Raw genomic sequence first — 18,160 nt, forward strand, 5'->3', positions numbered from 1 at the left:
ACCAGCCAGCTGCCCTTCCACTAAAGCCTGAAGCACCTTACTCTCAAATACCAAAGAAATAGGGAAGCTCCACAGGGACAGCAAAATCAGGCCAAGTGTTTCTGTGAGAGATGAGGAAAAGCATAAAAGCAATGACCAGCTGCAGTATGCAAAGGTCACTCCCCAGCTTGCTTTGCTAACAGATAAGGAGGCAAGAGGCACTACTGGCTACTCCTCATACAGGCAGCGAAGACTTTCACTTTAACTGAAGAGTTCCAAAAAGGAAGCTCCAGGAGCACTCACCCTCTTTGGACAGCGACTGATCTTCTCCTCCGTGTCTTTCAGTGCCATAGCATATTCATTCACATCATCTGACACACCCACCATCTGAAAACACAAGCCCAGCAGAGTAGTATCAGCCTAGGGCATTTCCAGGCACCTTAGAGAGAGCCAAATGTTCAGCACGCAGATCACAAGGAAATGGCATTGCCCAAAACCAACAGTGGAGTATCAGTACTCTGCACCCTTTGGTGGGGCTGCTCAGACACCAGATAGAAAGCTTCCGTGATTAGCTGTTACTGCAGATACTAAAGGCTGCCTCCAGCAAGTCTGTCCAGCCAGAGCTGCTTGGTAAGTGACAATACATCATGGCTGTCAAAGCAACCACAAGCCACACCCGAGTGTGACAGATATGTTTGGTACAGGATCTATAGTCTAATGCTATATATGGTCAGCATATAGTCTATGCTGGAGACATATGGTAAGCACTGGAGCGATCCCTTCCAGTCACTCCTGCCAGGGCCTTTATGCTGTGACCCATCCAGTGACAACAGAAACAGAACTGTAGCTCAGCCAGAGGTCAGTTCTTGCCCAGGTTGGCTGTAAGGAGGCTGCCTTTTACCAGCTAACAGGACAGGAGGAGGACTGAGCTCTCCTCAGATAAGTTCTGCTCACCTTACCAAGCTGCTGGTGGACACTGAGGTTATACATCATCACTATTCCATCCAGAATTTCCAGAAGGGAGTTCTCAGTGACAGGGGTCTCTGGCTCCTCAGGGGGTCTGCCCAGTAACAGACCTTCATTTCCATGGCTGCCTTCAACTGTAACCCATCCCCCAAGACAAAAAGATTCTCAATGTGGCATAGCTAACAGCACAATCCCCAGGCATAACTCAGAAAAACAACTGCCCACAGCCTCCCTGTATGCTCCCTTGGGAGACAACTCCACAGCACAGCTCTTTCCTTACCCACACAATTCACAAGGCTTGCTACCTCACACAAGGGACTGACAGCGCAGTGCATCAGCTGATTAGCAGCTGCAGTTCTGCTTTATGTGCAGCCTCATGTCTTCCACAGGCTTAGCGAGAAGTGTTCACTTAGTATTTTGGGAAAATACAGACTGATAAGAGGGATGCAAGCCTCCATACTTCCCCATTGCAGCTAGGGGGAGCAGAAGTATACATACCACATAAATGAGTGAACCCAGCAGCCTCCTATAAATTCAAACTATCAAATTTGGACAAGATCTGGAAATAGGCCCCTAGATCTATAGTCGGGTACTGATGGTCAGCCTCTGAACACCACCTGGATTTGGGCCATACCACCTGGAATGTAAGCTCTGAGTGACCCCGAGCCTGGCCTTTTTCAAGGTCACCCTGAAGCATCTATCCTCTACTCTGGCAATAGGATCAACACCATAGCTTTCAGTCAAACTGAACGTGTTTATAAGAACAAGCATTGCCATGCTGAGCCATACCAACGGTCCTTCTAGCCCAGTATCTTATCACTGACTGGCAACATGTAGTAGATGCTTTGGAACATGGGTGTTCAACCCCCATGCCATGGGCCACATTGGGCCCATAGAGCTGTGTCATTTTGCCCAGCAAGGTTCCCCACATGTCCAAAAATTTGGCAGAGGGTCAATGATAGCCACTCCCCTGCTGTCAAATTTCCAGACCTGTGGGGAATCCCACAAGCTGAAAAGCACGGCCCTGCACACTCAACTGACGGTGCAGGGCTAATCCAGGCACATTGTCAGCAATCCCTCATGATCAAGGATGATCACTCCCACAGGTGACATAAAGGGTAGAAGTGCACCGATATATCAGTCTATATTGTATCAGCATTAATAAGAGGAAATTCAACATTATCAGCAATTGGCCTTCTTTGGCTCATGAGATCAATAATGTCAGAGATAAATGCTGCATGCATGCATGCATGCAGCCACAGCAATCACACAGCCAGCCTGGCAGCTTGGAGAGCAACATTTGGCTGGTAAGTCTGTTGGGGTGGAGGGGCAGAGTGGAGGGAAGGGGCCTAGGGTAGGGCAGATTGAGGCCCTCACAGTGAGGGTGGGAGCGGGGCTAGGGCAGGGGCAGGCGCTGCCCAGCCAAGGCATGGCATGGGACCTAGTCATGAGGCACTCATCTGAAGACCATGGGGAAGGAGCGGGGAGCAGCTACCATTGCTGCGCACACCCCTGGGGCAGGCATAGGGGGTGTGTGCCTCCTAGATCTGCACATAGGACAAGGGCAGGCTGCCACTGTGGGGTCAGGCTGCGCTCAGGGCAAGCAGAGGCGGCTCTAGGACTGGGGATATAGGGTGGGCCCCCATATCCCCCTCCCAATGCCACTGCTGCCTGCAGCCCCTGCCCAGTGCCCCTGCTGGGAAGTGCCTGGCACCACCCCCCAGCTCAAGCCTGCAGCAGCAGCCTGCCATGACCCTGCACACAGATCTGGGGGGCACATGGTCCCCATGCCTGCCCCAGGGGTGTGCACAGTTGAGGGAGCCACTCCTCCCTCCCCACAGCTTCCGGACAAGTGGCTTGGAGTTCTGTCCCATGCCCCATCCTGCCCCAGCTGGACCATGCCTATCCCAGCCCCAGCCCCCCTCCTCCTTCATGGTGGGGGCCTCAGTCTGCCTCCCCCCACCCCTTCCCCCAACAGACTTATGAGCCAGACACTGCTCTCCAAGCTCCCAGGCTGCATATCAGCATTGGGATTGGTATCAGCCCATATGGCTCGTTAATAATCAGCCACCGGTATCGACCCAAAAAATCTTTATCAGTGAACCCCTAGTAAAGGGCAGTAGATGAGAGTCCACTGCTGACTAAGAAGGACAAACTTAGACCCACAGACCCTCTGGCAGACACCACAGATGGTGGTTACAGGGAGGGTTGGACCATGGATTTCTCAGTCATTTTCCTTTCCTTTTGTTTCTGTAGTTTTTCTGCCTCCAGGGCAAGACAGTTTTCCTTAAAGTAAGATGTACCTTCTCTCACAAGGTGTTGCCATGCAGCCCTGTCCCAGGTTAGTTTTTCCCAATTTGTGATGACAATACCACACTTCTTAATGTTTGCCTAGAAAATGTCCTTGAAACATTTCCTCTGGCCCCTGCATGTCCTTTGTCCTTGGCTGAGTTGGGAATATACCAGTTTTGGTAAATGCACTTTAGGCATGCACATACAATGTCCTATCCACTGCAGCTGATATTGAATAATCAATGCTTCCACACCGGTGGTGTTACCGTCAGTGAGGACACTGGCATCTGTGCAACGATCTTCCCATTTTATGCTGAGGATCTTTTGCAGGTAGCACTGGTGAAAGTGTTACAGGCTTTTCAGGTGGTCCATATAAGTCACCCAAACTTCACAGCCCTAGAGAAGAGTTGGGATTACCACAGCCTTGTATAATAGGAGCTTTGTTCAAGTCCTGATGTTATGATTGTTGAACACACATTGATACAGTCTTCCCAAGGCAGAGCTGGCACATCAGATCCTATGCTGGATCTCCTTGTTGATGTTGCCCTTCTTTAATAGATGGCTGCCAAGATATGCAAAATGTTCAATATTCTTCAGCTCCTGTCCATCAAAAAGGATCTTTGCCTGAGGAGTTGATGGACCTGGAGTAGGCTGGTGAAGCACCCTTTCTTCCTCAAAGTTAAAAATAAGTCCCAGGCACTGGTATACTTGAGAGAAGCAGTTAAGGTCCATTTGTAGATCCTCCTCAGTATGTGCAAGTACAGAACAATCACTGGCATACTGAAGTTCCACAATAGAGACTGAAGTAACTGGTTTTGCCATGGAAGCAGGAGAGATTGAAAAGATTCCCATCTATCCTGTACTCGATGCTGATGCCATATGGCAGACAGTCACTGATGAGCACCTTGATGACCACAAGAAGGAACACAGAATTGGTGCAATCATGCAGTGCCCTGCCTGATGCTAGTTTGAATGGCAAATGGCTCCATAGGAGAGCCATTACATAGGATGGAGGCAGTCATCTGGCCACAAAGGATTCTTAGGATGGTGATAAATTCTCCTGAGCAGCCAAACTTCAATAAGATCTTCCACTGAGCCTCATCGTTAACAGAGTTGGAGGCTTTCGTCAAATTGATAAAAGCTGCATACAGCTCCTGGTGTTGCTCTTGGCATTTTTCCTGGACCTGCCAGGATGCAAAAATTGTGCCCATGGTGCCTCTCAATGGTCTGAAGCTACACTGAAACTCAGGAAGGATTTCCTTGGCAAGAGTGAGCACCCGGTTCAGCAGAATTCAAGCAACGATCTTTCCAGCAATGGAGAGGAGGGCAATACTTTGATAGTTTCCAGTCACTATCTCCCTTTTTAAAAATTGTTACTATATTGGCATTCCTTAGGTCAGTGGGAATTTCCTCAGTGTTCCAGATTTTAAGAAACTGTGTGGAGCTTGTTGGTTATAGTTTCCCCACCAACTCTAAATCCCTCAGCTGGTATACCATCACACCCAGATGCTTTGTTGTTCTTCATCTGTCTTAATTGCCTGGTGGACTTCTTTAGAGGTAGGTGGACTGGCAAGTGCTTCCCTTCATGGAGTGTACTGCTGTCTTCAGCTCTAAGTGAGCTGAGTCCGCAAGAACTTGGTCCATACACAACCTTGACTGCATTGAAGAAGCTCCTTGTGTCATTACTGTCAACAAATTATAGGGATATATTTGGTAGCCACGTTGATCCGAGACAATAAGAAACGCAAAACTCTAAAACTCTTGGTTCAGAGATAATACCTTTTATTAGACCAACTAAGAAATCACAAAAAATTATCTTTCTTTGCAAGCTTTTGAACCCATGTACTCTTCCTCAGGCTTAGGGACAATTAGAGATGGTACAAGTCCCCATAGGTAGAAAAATTAACTTCATTTTGCACAGAGGAAGCTGAAGATGGGTCTCTGTTCCTCTAGGTCCATAAGAGTTCTTTTGTGTGAGGTGCTCTTTGATTGTGCAGATAAGGCACGATTCCTTCCCTGGTGGTGTCAGATGGCAGAAAGGCAGGGAGGTGTAGAAATCTCTCTTTGTTGTTTAATAGTGAAGCTTATAATTCCCAAATAGGCTAAGATTAGGCATCTTCCATATTTCAGGGATGTATTTGGTAGTCATGTTGGCTATCAAGAAAAAGAAATGCAAAGCTCTAGAACTCTTGGTTCAGAGATAATTTTTCAATGCATTTTTTTTGCAATTTTTCAGTTGATCTAATAAAAGTATCATTTCTGAACCAAGAGTTTTATGTAATAAATTATTTGATTTCTTTTGTCTTCTATTCCCATTTATTTTTGATTTCACGAATCTTCCTCTGGGCTTTAGCTTGGGCTTCAGCTTGAAGCTGTCAAAATGTTCCCTGCTTCTGACTGAACCTAGCATGGTTTTGTCAGTGACAGAAAGCTTCTCTCTTCTGAGGGGGAAAGATGTTGATGATCTCAGAACTATTTTTGCCAAATCAGTCTTGATGGTCTTAGGCAACAAGGCTACTGATTCCATGTAAACCTCATAGATGGTCTCTCTTAGAGCTCGTCAATCTTTCTCAACACAAGTGTTATCATTTTTAATCCCAAGATTGGCAAGTTTCTTACTGAGAAGCATTTGGAAGGCTTTGTGGTGTCAATGGGTCTGAAGGCATTTGATGTTGTACTGTCTTTGGCCTGACCTGTTTTCCTGGGAGGTCTGTTGCTTGCCTGGAGCTGAGATGTCATGGCGGGATTACTGAGACTCATCCAACCCTCTGACTACTACCCCACGCTGCTCATGAATGTGGGCAACAATGATACTGCTAGAGCAAGAGTGACTCCAGGGCTCCGGGTGCAAGAGTGAAGGAGACCGGGGCACAGGTGGTGTTTTCTTTGATCCTTTTGGTCCAGAAGGGCCCAGGCAGGACTGGACAATCCTGCAGATCAAAGCATGACTGTGCAGGTAGTGTCACCAACAGGGATTTGGCTTCTTCGACTACCAGGTGTCCTTCCAAGAAGAAGGATTGCTAGGAAGAGACAAGATCCACCTGATGGAGAGGGAAGAGCATCTTTGCAGAAAGGCTCATTAACCTAATGAGGAGGGTTTTAAACTAGGTTTGCCAAGGGATGGAGACCAAAGCCCTGAGGTAAGTGGGGAAGCAAGAGACCTGGAAGAAGCACAAGGAAGAGGGGGCAACAGGGGAGACTTCCTTCTCATTATTCCCAAGAAAGTAGGGCAATTGGCCAGTTACCTCAGGTATCTGTACATGAATGCACAGAGACTGGGAAACCAGCAAGAGGAATTGTAAGTCCTCACAACACAGTCCAGGAACTATGACGTGATTTGCTGGGACAGCTTGCATGACTGGATTACTGTCATGGATGGATATAAACTGTTCAGGAAGGACAGGCAGGGGAGAAGAGGAAGAGGAGTTGCACTGTACATAAAAGAATTGTATGATGGCTCAGAGCTCAAGTATGAAATTTGGCAGACGGCTGTTGAAAGTCTCTGGGTTAAGGTTAGAGGGAAGGACAACAACAAGGAGAGATGTCATGGTGGGTGCCTACTATAGACCATCAGACCATGAGGATGAGATAGATGAGGCTTTCTTCAGATGACTTGTGGAAGTTTCCAGAGCACAGGCCATGGTTCTCAAGGAGGATGTCAATCACCCTGGCATCTGCTCCATGGGCAATACAGCAGTGCACAGGCAATCCAATACGTTTTTTGGAGAGCACTGGGGACAACTCTTGGTGCAAGTTCTGGAGAGACCAACTAGGGGCCACGCTCTCTCTGACCTGCTGCTCACAAACAGGGAAGAATTGGTGGGAGATGTAGAAGTGGATGGCAATTTGGGCAACAGTGGTCACAGGATGATAGAGTTTATGATCCTGAGGGACTTTTGCTAACCCCCCCGCCCCATTACAGAAAGGATGTGGACAAGTTGGAGACAGTTTAGTGAAGGGCAATGAAAATGGTTATCGGACCAAGGCACATGACTCATGAGGTGAGGCTGAAGGAATGTGGTATATTTAGTCTGCAGAAGAGAAGAGGGGGGATTTGACAGCAGCCTTTAACTACCTGAAGGGTGGTTCCAAAGAGGATGGAGCTAGACTGTTCTCAGTGGTGGCAGAAGACAGAACAAGGAACAATGGCCTCAAGTGGTAGTAAGGGAAGTATATGTTGAATATTAGGAAAAACTCTCTCACTATGAGGGTGGTGAAGCACTGAAACAGGTTACCTAGAGAGGGGGTGGAATCTCCATCCTCAGAGGTTCTTAAGGCCAGCTCAACAAAGCCCTGGCTAGAATGATGTAGTCAGGAATGACTGTACATTGAGCAGGGGGTTGGACTAGATGACCTCCTGAGGTCCCTTCTGACTCTAATTTTCTATGATTCAGATTCCTTCTGATGTTTCAGTGCAACCCCGATGGACATGACTGATCTCAATAAATGATCACTTCAACAGTTATCAATCAGCTCCTGAGCACTGCTGCTTTAGAGGTAAAGCATATCTACAGTGATTTCCCTATCATACCCTCTCTGGCATCCATCATCCTTAGTTAAGGGATGACAGGTGATAACCACTGACCTGACTGTTCTAATTAACAGCTCCCAATGGATCTGTCCTCCATTAATTTGTTTAATCCCTTTCTTAACCTGGTTGCTGCTATCTGCCTTTACAATTTCCTGTGGTAACAAGTTCGACAAGATAACTATGTACTGTGTACAAAATGTAATTGTTATTTAGTTTATAACAGTTTCCTATTAAGTTCAGTGGGTACCCCTGTTACTAGAGACAGAAGCTGACTGTAAAGCTGTAAGCCTGCTTGCAAAGAGGTAGTCTGCAAGCGCAGGCCACAAAGGCAGGCTCCAAAGTAATAACCCAGCTAACTAGTGAAATGGAGAACCCTTGTACCCAGGTGACAGTTATAGGTCAGATGATCATAAAGGGGTGCAGCACAGGGCCATGTAAGCCTGGCCTCTGGGAGGGAGCCTCAGAATAGCACACAGCCTGGAGTGAAAAGGAGTTATGTAATAAGCATCACAGTAGAAGCAGCTCTGCGGGCTGAGATGGAAGAAGAATGACGTGGTGGGTACCTGGGGAAGGTAGTGTGAGAGGGGGAAGGAAAGGGCTAGAGACCAAGCCTGCCCAAGAAACTGAACAAACAGGCTCAGGCTAGAGATGGAGCCTGCCTGTTCAGTGAGAGAGAATGTGCTAAAGCCATTTTGAGGAGAGAGAACTTGCTGATAATCAAAGTTTAAAAGATTCAAGCCAGAATGAGGCAGCCTGGAATAAGGCATCTACAGACTTATTCTAAGGGCAGCCTCCTGAATTTACATCTTATTTGCCATCAAAGCTGTGGCAGACAAGAACAGAAAGGTACCCCGGTGGGAGCAGAAGTGAGAAGCAGGATTAATAGGCCTGGTTGCCAGAGAGTGCCACAGCTGCTGTTTAGAGACAGATCCTGTTATAGCCCCCACCGTTTTATTCTGGGACTCAGTGAACAAGTTCCCTGTTTGCTCTATTCCCCACCCCCACTTCATAATTTTTATAGACCACTACTACATTCTCCCCCACTCCCTTCTCCTTTGCAAATTAAAGAGCCCTAACTTTTTCAGTTTCTTGTGGCATTACTGGCTGGCTCCATCCCCATGATCATATTGGTTGCCCTTCTCTGTACCTTTTCTAATTCCACTGTATCCTTCTGGACACGTGGAGACCAGAATTGTGTACAGTATTCAAAATATGACCATACCAGGTATTTATGTAGTACTATCGTGATGTTTTCAATTCCCTCAGTGGTGCCCAACATTTTATTGGCTTTTATATTTTTTTTTTCCTTGTTATCAACACTGAGCATGGAACAACTGTTTGGGGTTTTTTTTGAAAACTGCCACAGTGACTCCAAGGTCCCTTTCCTGAGTCATAAGAAAGAGCTTAGCACCCAGCACTGTACACATACGATATAGCTGAAGGTACTTTTTCCCCATTGGTTGCCACTTTTTTCCTCACTGACTTGGCTTTGGGAGATTTTTCTGCAGCTCCTTGTTATCAGATTGACATGTGCCTACCTGGAATAATTTAGTATTGCCTACAAACTTTGAGATTTCACTGTGCAATCCCTTCTCTGGGTCGTTATGAAAATGTTGAACAAAACTGGGTCCAGCACAGGTCCCCAAAGGACCCCACTACTGACTTTATGTTTAAGGAAAAAGCAACTGCAGTTACTCCTGGATTTTACCAGTCTGGGGTGCCTGTATCAATATGAAATGTAACCTCAGCAAGCACACAGCTTTTGCTGCTCTTGCAGACAGCACTATCCTCAAGTCACTGTCAGTGTTTATTCCAGGCTTTCAGTCCACATGCTGGCTTTGGGGTGGGTACAAATCTACTAACCGACAGGGGTTCAACTGGAAGAACAAAAACTCAGGCTGCCTGCACTCTGCTTGAAGAGGAAGTGGAAAGGACAATTAGTTCCTGAGCTTTCCCTGAACCTGTACCACCTGGCCCTTCCCCACCTCCCACTCATTACATGCCTGCCTCAGCAAGCACACAGTAAGGAAATACTCACTATCATCCTCCGTTCTCTGCTCTACACTCAGTGTACGGACTTTAATCTTCTCCAGAGAGCCCAGGGGCCGCCGTGGATTCATAAGGCTGACAGCTGCTGTACTGAGGAAGCGGTTGGCACGACCCAGTGTGGGTGAGCTGAGCCAGCTGGGCCTCGCCAGGGCACCCCCGACGGCCAGCGCAGCAGTTGGGCGCTGAGACTGAAAAGTCAGGGAGGTAAGTGGGTCTATTTACTGGGTTATCCATTAATTCAGTGCCTTCTTTTCTCCTTATCTTCCCCACTTGTTACAGGAAAAGCCCAATACATTCAGCTGACTCCACTGCAGATACAGAGGGGCAGTTCTTGTGTGTTTCATAAAGTTGTGTAGGACAGGTAAGGACTAAGAGATGCCCTCTCACTGTCCTTATGGCTGAACCAGCTCTGCAAGGGCTAATGTAATACAGACCCATCTGTGAAGCACAGAGAGAAACAAATATTTGATCTCACTGCTAAAAGGAAGCAGCCTCAGCTAAAAGCTTCAGCTAAAAAGAAGCAAGCGAAGGAAGCAGAGCTGTACAGTAAGTGTGGATCATATCCGCAGTTATTTTTTTGATGAGAGCTACACTTTAGATGAAGGCACCAGGAGCTGGCCTCATGGGGAGAGGGGAAACTTACTCGGATCTGGGGAAAATGGGTAGAAGGCAGAGAAAGGAAGCATCCCTCTCTAATTTAACAACAACCAGCTGCTCCCAACAAGGAGGCTTAGAATTTGTAGAAACATGTCACCTTGCCATGCTGTTTCAGACTGCCATGTATCCGACTGGTCCAAACAGCACTGGATCCAGCCCAGGTCTGTCACTTTACCAGTGCAAGGTTACTTCGAGCCAGAGGCCGAGTTCACTACCCGTATTCTCATGCCTACCCAGGCCTACTGGTGCATTGGACAACTTCAAGATAAGGCTCACCTGCATCATTGACACTGCTGATTCTTCATCTTCATCAAGATCATCCATAGTTACAGCCTGCAGCTCCGCAGGATCAATCAAGATATTGGCCTTTGCTGCCAGGTCATCTGCCACGACATTAATGCTAAACACAGGGTTCACTATAGGACACCATCCCGAGGACAGTGGTGTCCCAGCACTTACATATTCAGATTAAGGCCCTTTGGAATAGCTCCCAAAGACCTCACCCTCTGCTCTTAGACCCTCCTCCCCCCTGAAATTCAGGCAGAGACTTTGGAGCGTATGTCCTTCTTCAAATCCTTCTTCGTTCCCCTGGCTTCTTGGCAAGCTATTCCTTCCTTAATAACAGTATCTAAGAGGGCTCAAAACCAGACTCCATAGGCTGCAAATGCAACATCAACAGCAGGGGTGGTACGGACAGCAGCACCCGTACACAGAGAGAGACCAATCCCTGGGCTCTGCCCATCAATACTCAATCATAACCTGATGAGAGGCCTTAGGAAGAGTAGAAACACAGAAAGAGGGAGCATTTGAGCTTCAGGAACAGTTACTGGAATGATTCAGGAAGGGTACTCCCAGATGATGAAGCAGCACCTTCAGCAAGGACACACACTAGACACTTTACTTTTCCTTAAAGTCTAGGAAGATCCTGCCTATATCTTCTTGTTGACAGCAGAGCAAACTCCTGGTAACCCTGCTCCTATTCTCTTAGAGATATTGGTATCCACGATACAGACACAGTGAGACAACTGGACAATTGAACCATCTAGACAGCAAGGACAAGCTTGCACTCCAGCAGGGCTGGTGACCTCCAGTGGCTGTCCATCTTCAGAGCAAATACTCTACTATATTAACAGTGCAACCCCTTCCTCTTGGCCTAGAAGGCAGTTCAAGAGTCAGACTATTGCAGGCTCACTGTTCTTGTCCTTCCTTCCTCGCACAATCCAGTTTGCATTACAACCTAGACCAGCAGTTCCCAAATTCTGACAGATTGCACACCACCAATTTAAAACGATACAATATTAAGTACCACCAGCATAAGGTTTTGTCATATAAAGTAATTATAATAAATCTGTTAACGTGTGCCACTGACAGGTTGTCTGATACCCATACCACAAATTGGAAACCGCTGTCCTATACTGAAGGCTACCTGCAGTAACACAGAGCTTCCTGCCCACAGTGGAGGGGCTAACCATCTTGCACAGCACTAACCTTTCAAGGTCTTCTTGAGATGAGACAGGAGGCCCCCAAGTCGCTGAAGGTCAAAGTAATCCACTTTGCCATTATAAAAAAGCTGAGGAGGAACATATGCCTCTGGAGGGAGAAGAGAAAATAAAATGTATGGCAAGGGTCTGGGGCCTGGACCAACCACTAAGTGCATAAGAAGGCTACTAATATAGAATGCTTCTACTATAAGCTGAATCATAAGTCTTCAACTTCAAGCTGTTTATAGCCCAAAATACAACAAAGGGACTGGGGTGCTCCAAGATTTCCAACTGGCCAGGAGCTATGTATCCATAGCTGCCTCTTCCTTCAACAATCCAATTATTTCATGAACTTGGTGGACAATTCACCGGCTATGCATAAATATCCCAAACACCACACCACACACTGGCCATGCACGAGACGACTTCTTTAAGGTGGGAATGGACATACCTCAGAGGAGGAGGTAGGCCTGGAACAAAAGGGGAATGAAGGATAGTACTGTGGTGGAATGGAAAAGCCAGGAAGAGAAGGTACATAAGCTGCTAGCACACTACTGTGCTATTATTCCACAATTTTAAGCTCGCTGACAAGATCACCAACACTCCCTCTCCCCTCTTCCTCCTCTCCCCACAAGAGCTTCTCTATACAGGGGAACTAACCAGCATAATTACAAAGATATGAACAGAATCCTTTTCATCAGTTATAACAGACACAGGAGTATTGGTCAGCTAAGCAGCAAAACAACAACATGGCCAGCAGAGCCATGCCAGTCTATTCCTACATGTAGACAAGTCTAAAGCACGAAAGGGCTCAGGCACTTCAGGTGCAGGGTTATAAGAGGCCATTGCTACCGAACAGAATGTTAGCTTCTGGGTAGCAGCTCCTGGTCTCTAAAAGCTAGACTTAATTCTATATCCATATCTAGCTAACCAAGCATGGTTATGGCCTTAAGGATTCCTTTTCCCACTGCTAATTGCTGCAGCATGGAAAAGCCATACCTTCACTGTCTAAGGCTGCAGGGGTCTTTGCCTTGTGGTCATCCCAGTAGAAGCGCAAGGCCAAGATGAGCCGGTGTAGGAAGCATACCATATATTCTGGTGGGCAGAGCACAGTCAGATTCTGGAGGGGTGGAAAAGGGAAGAAAGGAGATTCAGTGAATGCTGGATGGCTCCTAGCAGGAGTGCTGGGCCTCTTTCTGCTCTTATCATTTGCACTTTTCTTAACATGTGTTATTTTTCTGGCAAAGTGTAGCAAGTCCATCCCAACACAGACCCATCCATCCCAATGGAAGGCAGCAGCCTGAGCTCTCATACAATCCCTTTCCCTCCAAACACCAGACATGGGCAGCTAGCACAACAAAATCAACTGCTGAGCCAGCCTGGCATCACCCAGCCTTCAGCAGCAATAAGTCAATCATAACCCCAAGTTTCAAGTGAAGCAGACAGCTAGCATTCTCTGGGAACATGCTTGCTCAACCCTCACCCAAGACTTCCCACAATACTAACAGACCTCCACAAACATTGGCAACATAGCTCCAGCATGGTCACCTCTTCATATGGGCAGAGATCCTTGCCATTCTTGCCAACAGACACAGCATTGCCAAGCCAGCAGAGAGAGCAAAAAAGGCCCTGACATTCAGTTTGGAGAGACCCAAGGGGATGAGGAAGTTGGGGTGCTTGTTAGAATATTTGGCTTCTCTATATATACACACACCCATCCCAATGCACTAAATGCTGTCATTCTCCAGTGCACACAAGCCTGCCACCAGCTGTGTTCCCAAAGACAGCACTCCTAGGAGTTGCAGAAGGGCAACAAGAATATTTTCCTTTGTTACTAACTTGCTGTGCCCTTGTTTGGCACCCATTGGGTCTCATCTTGTACATTTTTAAGAGGGAGTTACACCACCATGTTTGATGAAGGGAAAGAGGGAGATCAGTGGCCCAGGGAAATCACATTGGAAGATCACGAAGCAAAAAGTTACTGAAGCACTGGTGCATGATTTACCCCTCGGTTGCTGGCATTTTCCTGAAGGAACTTGCGGAACTTGTTAAGAAAGATATATCTGGAGGCTTCTCCCTGCCAGGAGGAACAGAAGGATTTGAGTTTACCTGGGTCATGAGGAATAAACTGAAAGGTGCCACCTCTTGGTCCCCTCCACCCTTTGGATTCCTGCTCACCTGACATAAACTTCATCACACAAAGAGCTACAGATGCCTCTCTTTAAAGATGGAGGGGCACCTAGGAACTTTTGAAAACCACATCATGCTCCTCTCTGTATCTTTAGATTCCTAAAAGCCTCTAAAAACTTCGCGCATACCTGGGTTTGACTGACCTGTGGGCCTTGGACAGCATTCTCCTCACAGGTCAAGTTTCACTCTTAGAAGCCTTAAAACTTTCTCCAGCTAACCTGCATGCCTAGAACATCACACAGCAGGGAGTGCATCTCAGCAGGGGTACTGCCTGTATTACCTCCAAGAACCTTCCAGACAGTGCCACTAACTCCCCAGGGTTCAGACCATGTAAATGCATATGGGTTAATCAGCAGGGCCCTGATGGGATCTACCACTTCCATCTGGTCAGTGCAAGAACATGTCTAATGCATCCTGTACTATATACATGTCCAAAATTTTAGAGAAGCTACATAGTGCTGTTTGGAGGAGGCACATTATTTCATTAGAATCCAGAGGGGAAGGAAATTCAGAGGCCAGAAAGAGCTGCATACGCTGTATTTAGATGCTAGTTACTTAATACTGTGGAGGCCAAAAGGTGATGTGCAAGTGACCCATAGAATCACATAATGCAGATCACTGGCTTCCTGTTCTCATAACACACAGATTCAAGTCTTAGTAAGCAAATTCAACCTGGATCAAACACAACCCTGTATTCACTAACTTGAAATCTCAGACCGGGATTCAGAATGTGGTCAATGTTACATGGAGTAGACTGTACTCCTGAAAAGTACTCATGGAGACCTTGGTGAGGAAGCTTTGCCATAAAATACCTGCAAGCCCTTATATTAACAGTCAAAAGACATCTTCATTCCACTTACCCCTCCTCTATCTTTGTTGTTCAGCAGCAACTTCAGTATTTGAACCTGGAGTTCCTCCACCACTGAGACAGGAATAATTCAGCCATCAGATAAACTGCACTGGATAGCATCCACCCCATTCCCCCACTGCTTTTTTGTCCAACATTGCACGTTGTACTTAAAGGGGTGACTGGCCCTTCACAGCTAAGCAACATGGTAGGGAAGATCCTAGCACAAGTCAGAAAATTAGCCCCATCACTCAGAGTCTTCCCTTTCATACAAGGCCTGATGTGGCAGCAGTAATAGGGAGTGACCAAAGTAATTTTACCATTAGTAATGGGGAATGACCCGAAAGGGGAGCTCGGGCTTTGCTTGTGTACCCTAGGATGGAGTGCTGCAAGTCTGTGTAGAGCAGTGCCCCAGGTATTTGTGCTCTCACTGCATAGCCCAGGACAGATGGGAGTGCAGCTGGACTTTAAGCAGCCTACAGGACATCAAGACAGTGAGCAGATTTTTCTCCCTAAGCTGAAGGGCACATATTTAACCACTGCCCACCTAAGCCACTAGGTAGGCAGAGTTCCCTTTCCCTTCTCAGACCTTCAATGCGTTTCTTGAGCCGCTGGCAACCTCTCTCATATGCACGCCGTCTCAGCCTCTCCTCAGCACTCTCTTCCTTCACCTCCTTACTTTCCTTACCCTACATGGGAAGACAGCATTAATAAGAAAGGTTAATAAAAATGTCTTATAATGCCCAGAAGGGCAACAACAATTTGCCCCAGACAGAGCACTTCAGGACTCAAGCCCAAGCCCACAGCTACTACTGAATGGGGAACAAACTCATACAGCTTCCAAGTGTGTAAGAGCTTTCCCTGCCAGGGTGGATCACTATATGGAATTGTCAGGCCTTTAGAGGTATGTTTCTTCATACCTCTTTGGTGAAGCGGTTTGGCCACCAGGTGGTAGGAATGAGCTCCTGCAGACCAGCTTCTTCCACACGCAAGGGGCTCTTAATGTAGAAGAACACAACAGAACGAAGCACATCAAAGCTGCTCCAAGTTAAGACACAAGCACAACTATCTGGTTGGGAGCACATGCAGGATGACAGGGAACTGTTCAACTGCACAGAGAACCTCAGCAGAAAGGAAAGCAATTCCACAGTCCAGAGAGAAGGCAGACATGTAAGCCACTTTCCAAACAATGGAATCTCCAGGAGGTGCTCAGATACCCAAGGAATCCAGCCAGCTGCCAAAGCATCAGGCAATGGCTGTGAAAACTGATCTTGTACAATCTTTCAGATTCTACCACAAATCAGTCAAAAGGATACAGAGACTCTGTATGTGTACAAGCTAAGCAGAAACATAGGTCAGGAAAACCTCTCCAACAGGAAGGTCCATAAGCTACCCTTCCTTCTTCAAAATAAGGCTCCACTGAGAACAGCACTGGCTATTCCCCTAGATATCAGAACCCCATGAAACAGCCTCCCAAAACATCACATTGTGTACAGAGACAAGGAGGCATTTTGCTGGCAGTTGGCCAGGGTCTTGGGAGATTTTAACTGCACATTCTAGAGGGCACATAAGATAAGAATAAATGCAAAGGATACAGGACATTGTTGAGCAGATATTTCCTAGATTTCTCATGCTTCAGAACTGCAATGGTGAGACGGAGATAGTGAATCTAAAGAGATAAGAGAAGCAGAATTAACTGCATAGTGCAGAACTGGCCAAAGAGCTGAGTTACCCACACAAAGACAGGATTAATAATTCCTGGTCAAAACAGGATTAGTAAATCCTGGCCAGTCATTGCTTCTAGGGGCTCAGAAGTGTCACTTACCTGTAAGCCTAGGTCTGGGACAATGGGAGAGAACCTGTATGCCCGCAACAGGGACATCAGCAGTTGCTTGAGGCATTCATGCACTTCATACTCCTAAGAAAGATGGAAAAACATTCACTGGAAACAGACAGCATACTGCAGAGTGGAAGCAAGTGCATACCAACAGAAATGTCTCTTAGAGTCAGAAGGAGTTTGTTTTGAAACCAGCTGCTGTCTTCTGGATCCATGATTACGACATTTGCTTGGCAGGAACTAGAATACCATGTGGGGTGGTGACAGTTAAAAGCAGCAGTCAGATGTCGCATGGGGCAAAGCATGTTCACACTCCACTTTCCCTTGTGGTTTTTGTTAGTAACTTGACTTACTCATAAGCATAAGTCACTTACTGGACTTTCTATCACTAGAGGTATTCAAGAAGAGGCTGGACAGCCAGTAGTCGGGGATTATCTAGGCATAACTGCCCATGCTCTAGCATGGGTAATTTCCATGTTTCTGGGCTTTGTTGGTTGTCCCCACTCCCCCTGCCTTTTTTTCTGCTGTGTGTATTAGGTTGCTTGTAAGCCTTCCCAGAGGCTTTGGGTGTTGGCTGCAGCCAAGGCTGGGGACTTCAACTGCGGTGTGCTAATGTTCCTGCTGGGACCGAAGCCTGACATGCCTGGACAGAGGGTCTTGCCCCTCTGCTCAGGGTCAGCCCAAATCACCATATTTGGGGTCAGGAGAGAATTGTACCCCATGGTCAGACTGGTACAGACTGTGGGGGGGTTCGCATTCTTCTGTACCAGGGAGTGTGGGTCTCTACCTCTTGAGAATAAATTGACAACATTTTACAGAAGCAGAACATTGGTTGCTGTGGTTCCCCAGCTTTACCCACAGCAGGTTAGGTTGTTAGGTCTATGTTGTGGCAGGGTTGACGGTAGTCTTACACAGAGTTTAGATTATGGTTGTATGGGATAGTTTGGATAAGGCTGATCCTGCCTTAGGCAGAGGGATGGAATAGACCAGCATTTCTCAACATGTGGGTTGCGACCAAAAAGTGGGTCACAAGAATATATGAAATGGTTATGAACAAAAAAACTGGATCAACAAACTTTAAAAACGGATTCTCCTTTAAAGAAGAAAAACATGGGAAACAGTGGCTTTTCCCTTGCAAGCTGGTAGAGTTCCAGCTTGCCACCCCCCAACCACCCCAAACACACCTTCCCCTGTCCCACACACTGGGGGTGTGGGGGTAGGAGGCAGCAGATCAAAAGCGAGGGGCACTGGGTTGAGACTGCTTACAAATGGGCCCTGGTACAAAAAAGGTTGAGAACCATTGGACTAGACGACCCCTGAAAGTCCCTTCC

General features: G+C 47.0%; 1 protein-coding gene across 5 annotated transcripts in view; it reads right to left on the reverse strand.

Annotated features, from left to right (window-relative positions):
* The window catches only part of RNF123 (ring finger protein 123), a 126,885-nt gene that overhangs the window by 84,097 nt on the left and 24,628 nt on the right, over positions 1-18,160 (reverse strand). For 4 of the 5 annotated variants that reach the window (XM_090023034.1, XM_090023036.1, XM_090023035.1 and 1 more), the window contains 12 exons: positions 16,818-16,910; positions 16,588-16,661; positions 15,913-16,030; positions 15,582-15,681; positions 15,006-15,067; positions 13,961-14,032; positions 12,955-13,075; positions 11,963-12,064; positions 10,751-10,857; positions 9,807-10,005; positions 934-1,079; positions 283-366 (listed from right to left, as the gene is read on the reverse strand). In XM_090023034.1, coding sequence (XP_089879160.1) covers positions 283-366; positions 934-1,079; positions 9,807-10,005; positions 10,751-10,857; positions 11,963-12,064; positions 12,955-13,075; positions 13,961-14,032; positions 15,006-15,067; positions 15,582-15,681; positions 15,913-16,030; positions 16,588-16,661; positions 16,818-16,910 — 1,278 coding nt within the window. The remainder of the gene's footprint in view (positions 1-282; positions 367-933; positions 1,080-9,806; positions 10,006-10,750; positions 10,858-11,962; positions 12,065-12,954; positions 13,076-13,960; positions 14,033-15,005; positions 15,068-15,581; positions 15,682-15,912; positions 16,031-16,587; positions 16,662-16,817; positions 16,911-18,160) is intronic. The other variant, XM_090023037.1, reaches the window with a different exon arrangement.

This window comes from Crocodylus siamensis, chromosome 11 (assembly GCF_052110815.1).
Source record: "Crocodylus siamensis isolate JL-2025a chromosome 11, ASM5211081v1, whole genome shotgun sequence".
NCBI lineage: Eukaryota > Metazoa > Chordata > Crocodylia > Crocodylidae > Crocodylus > Crocodylus siamensis.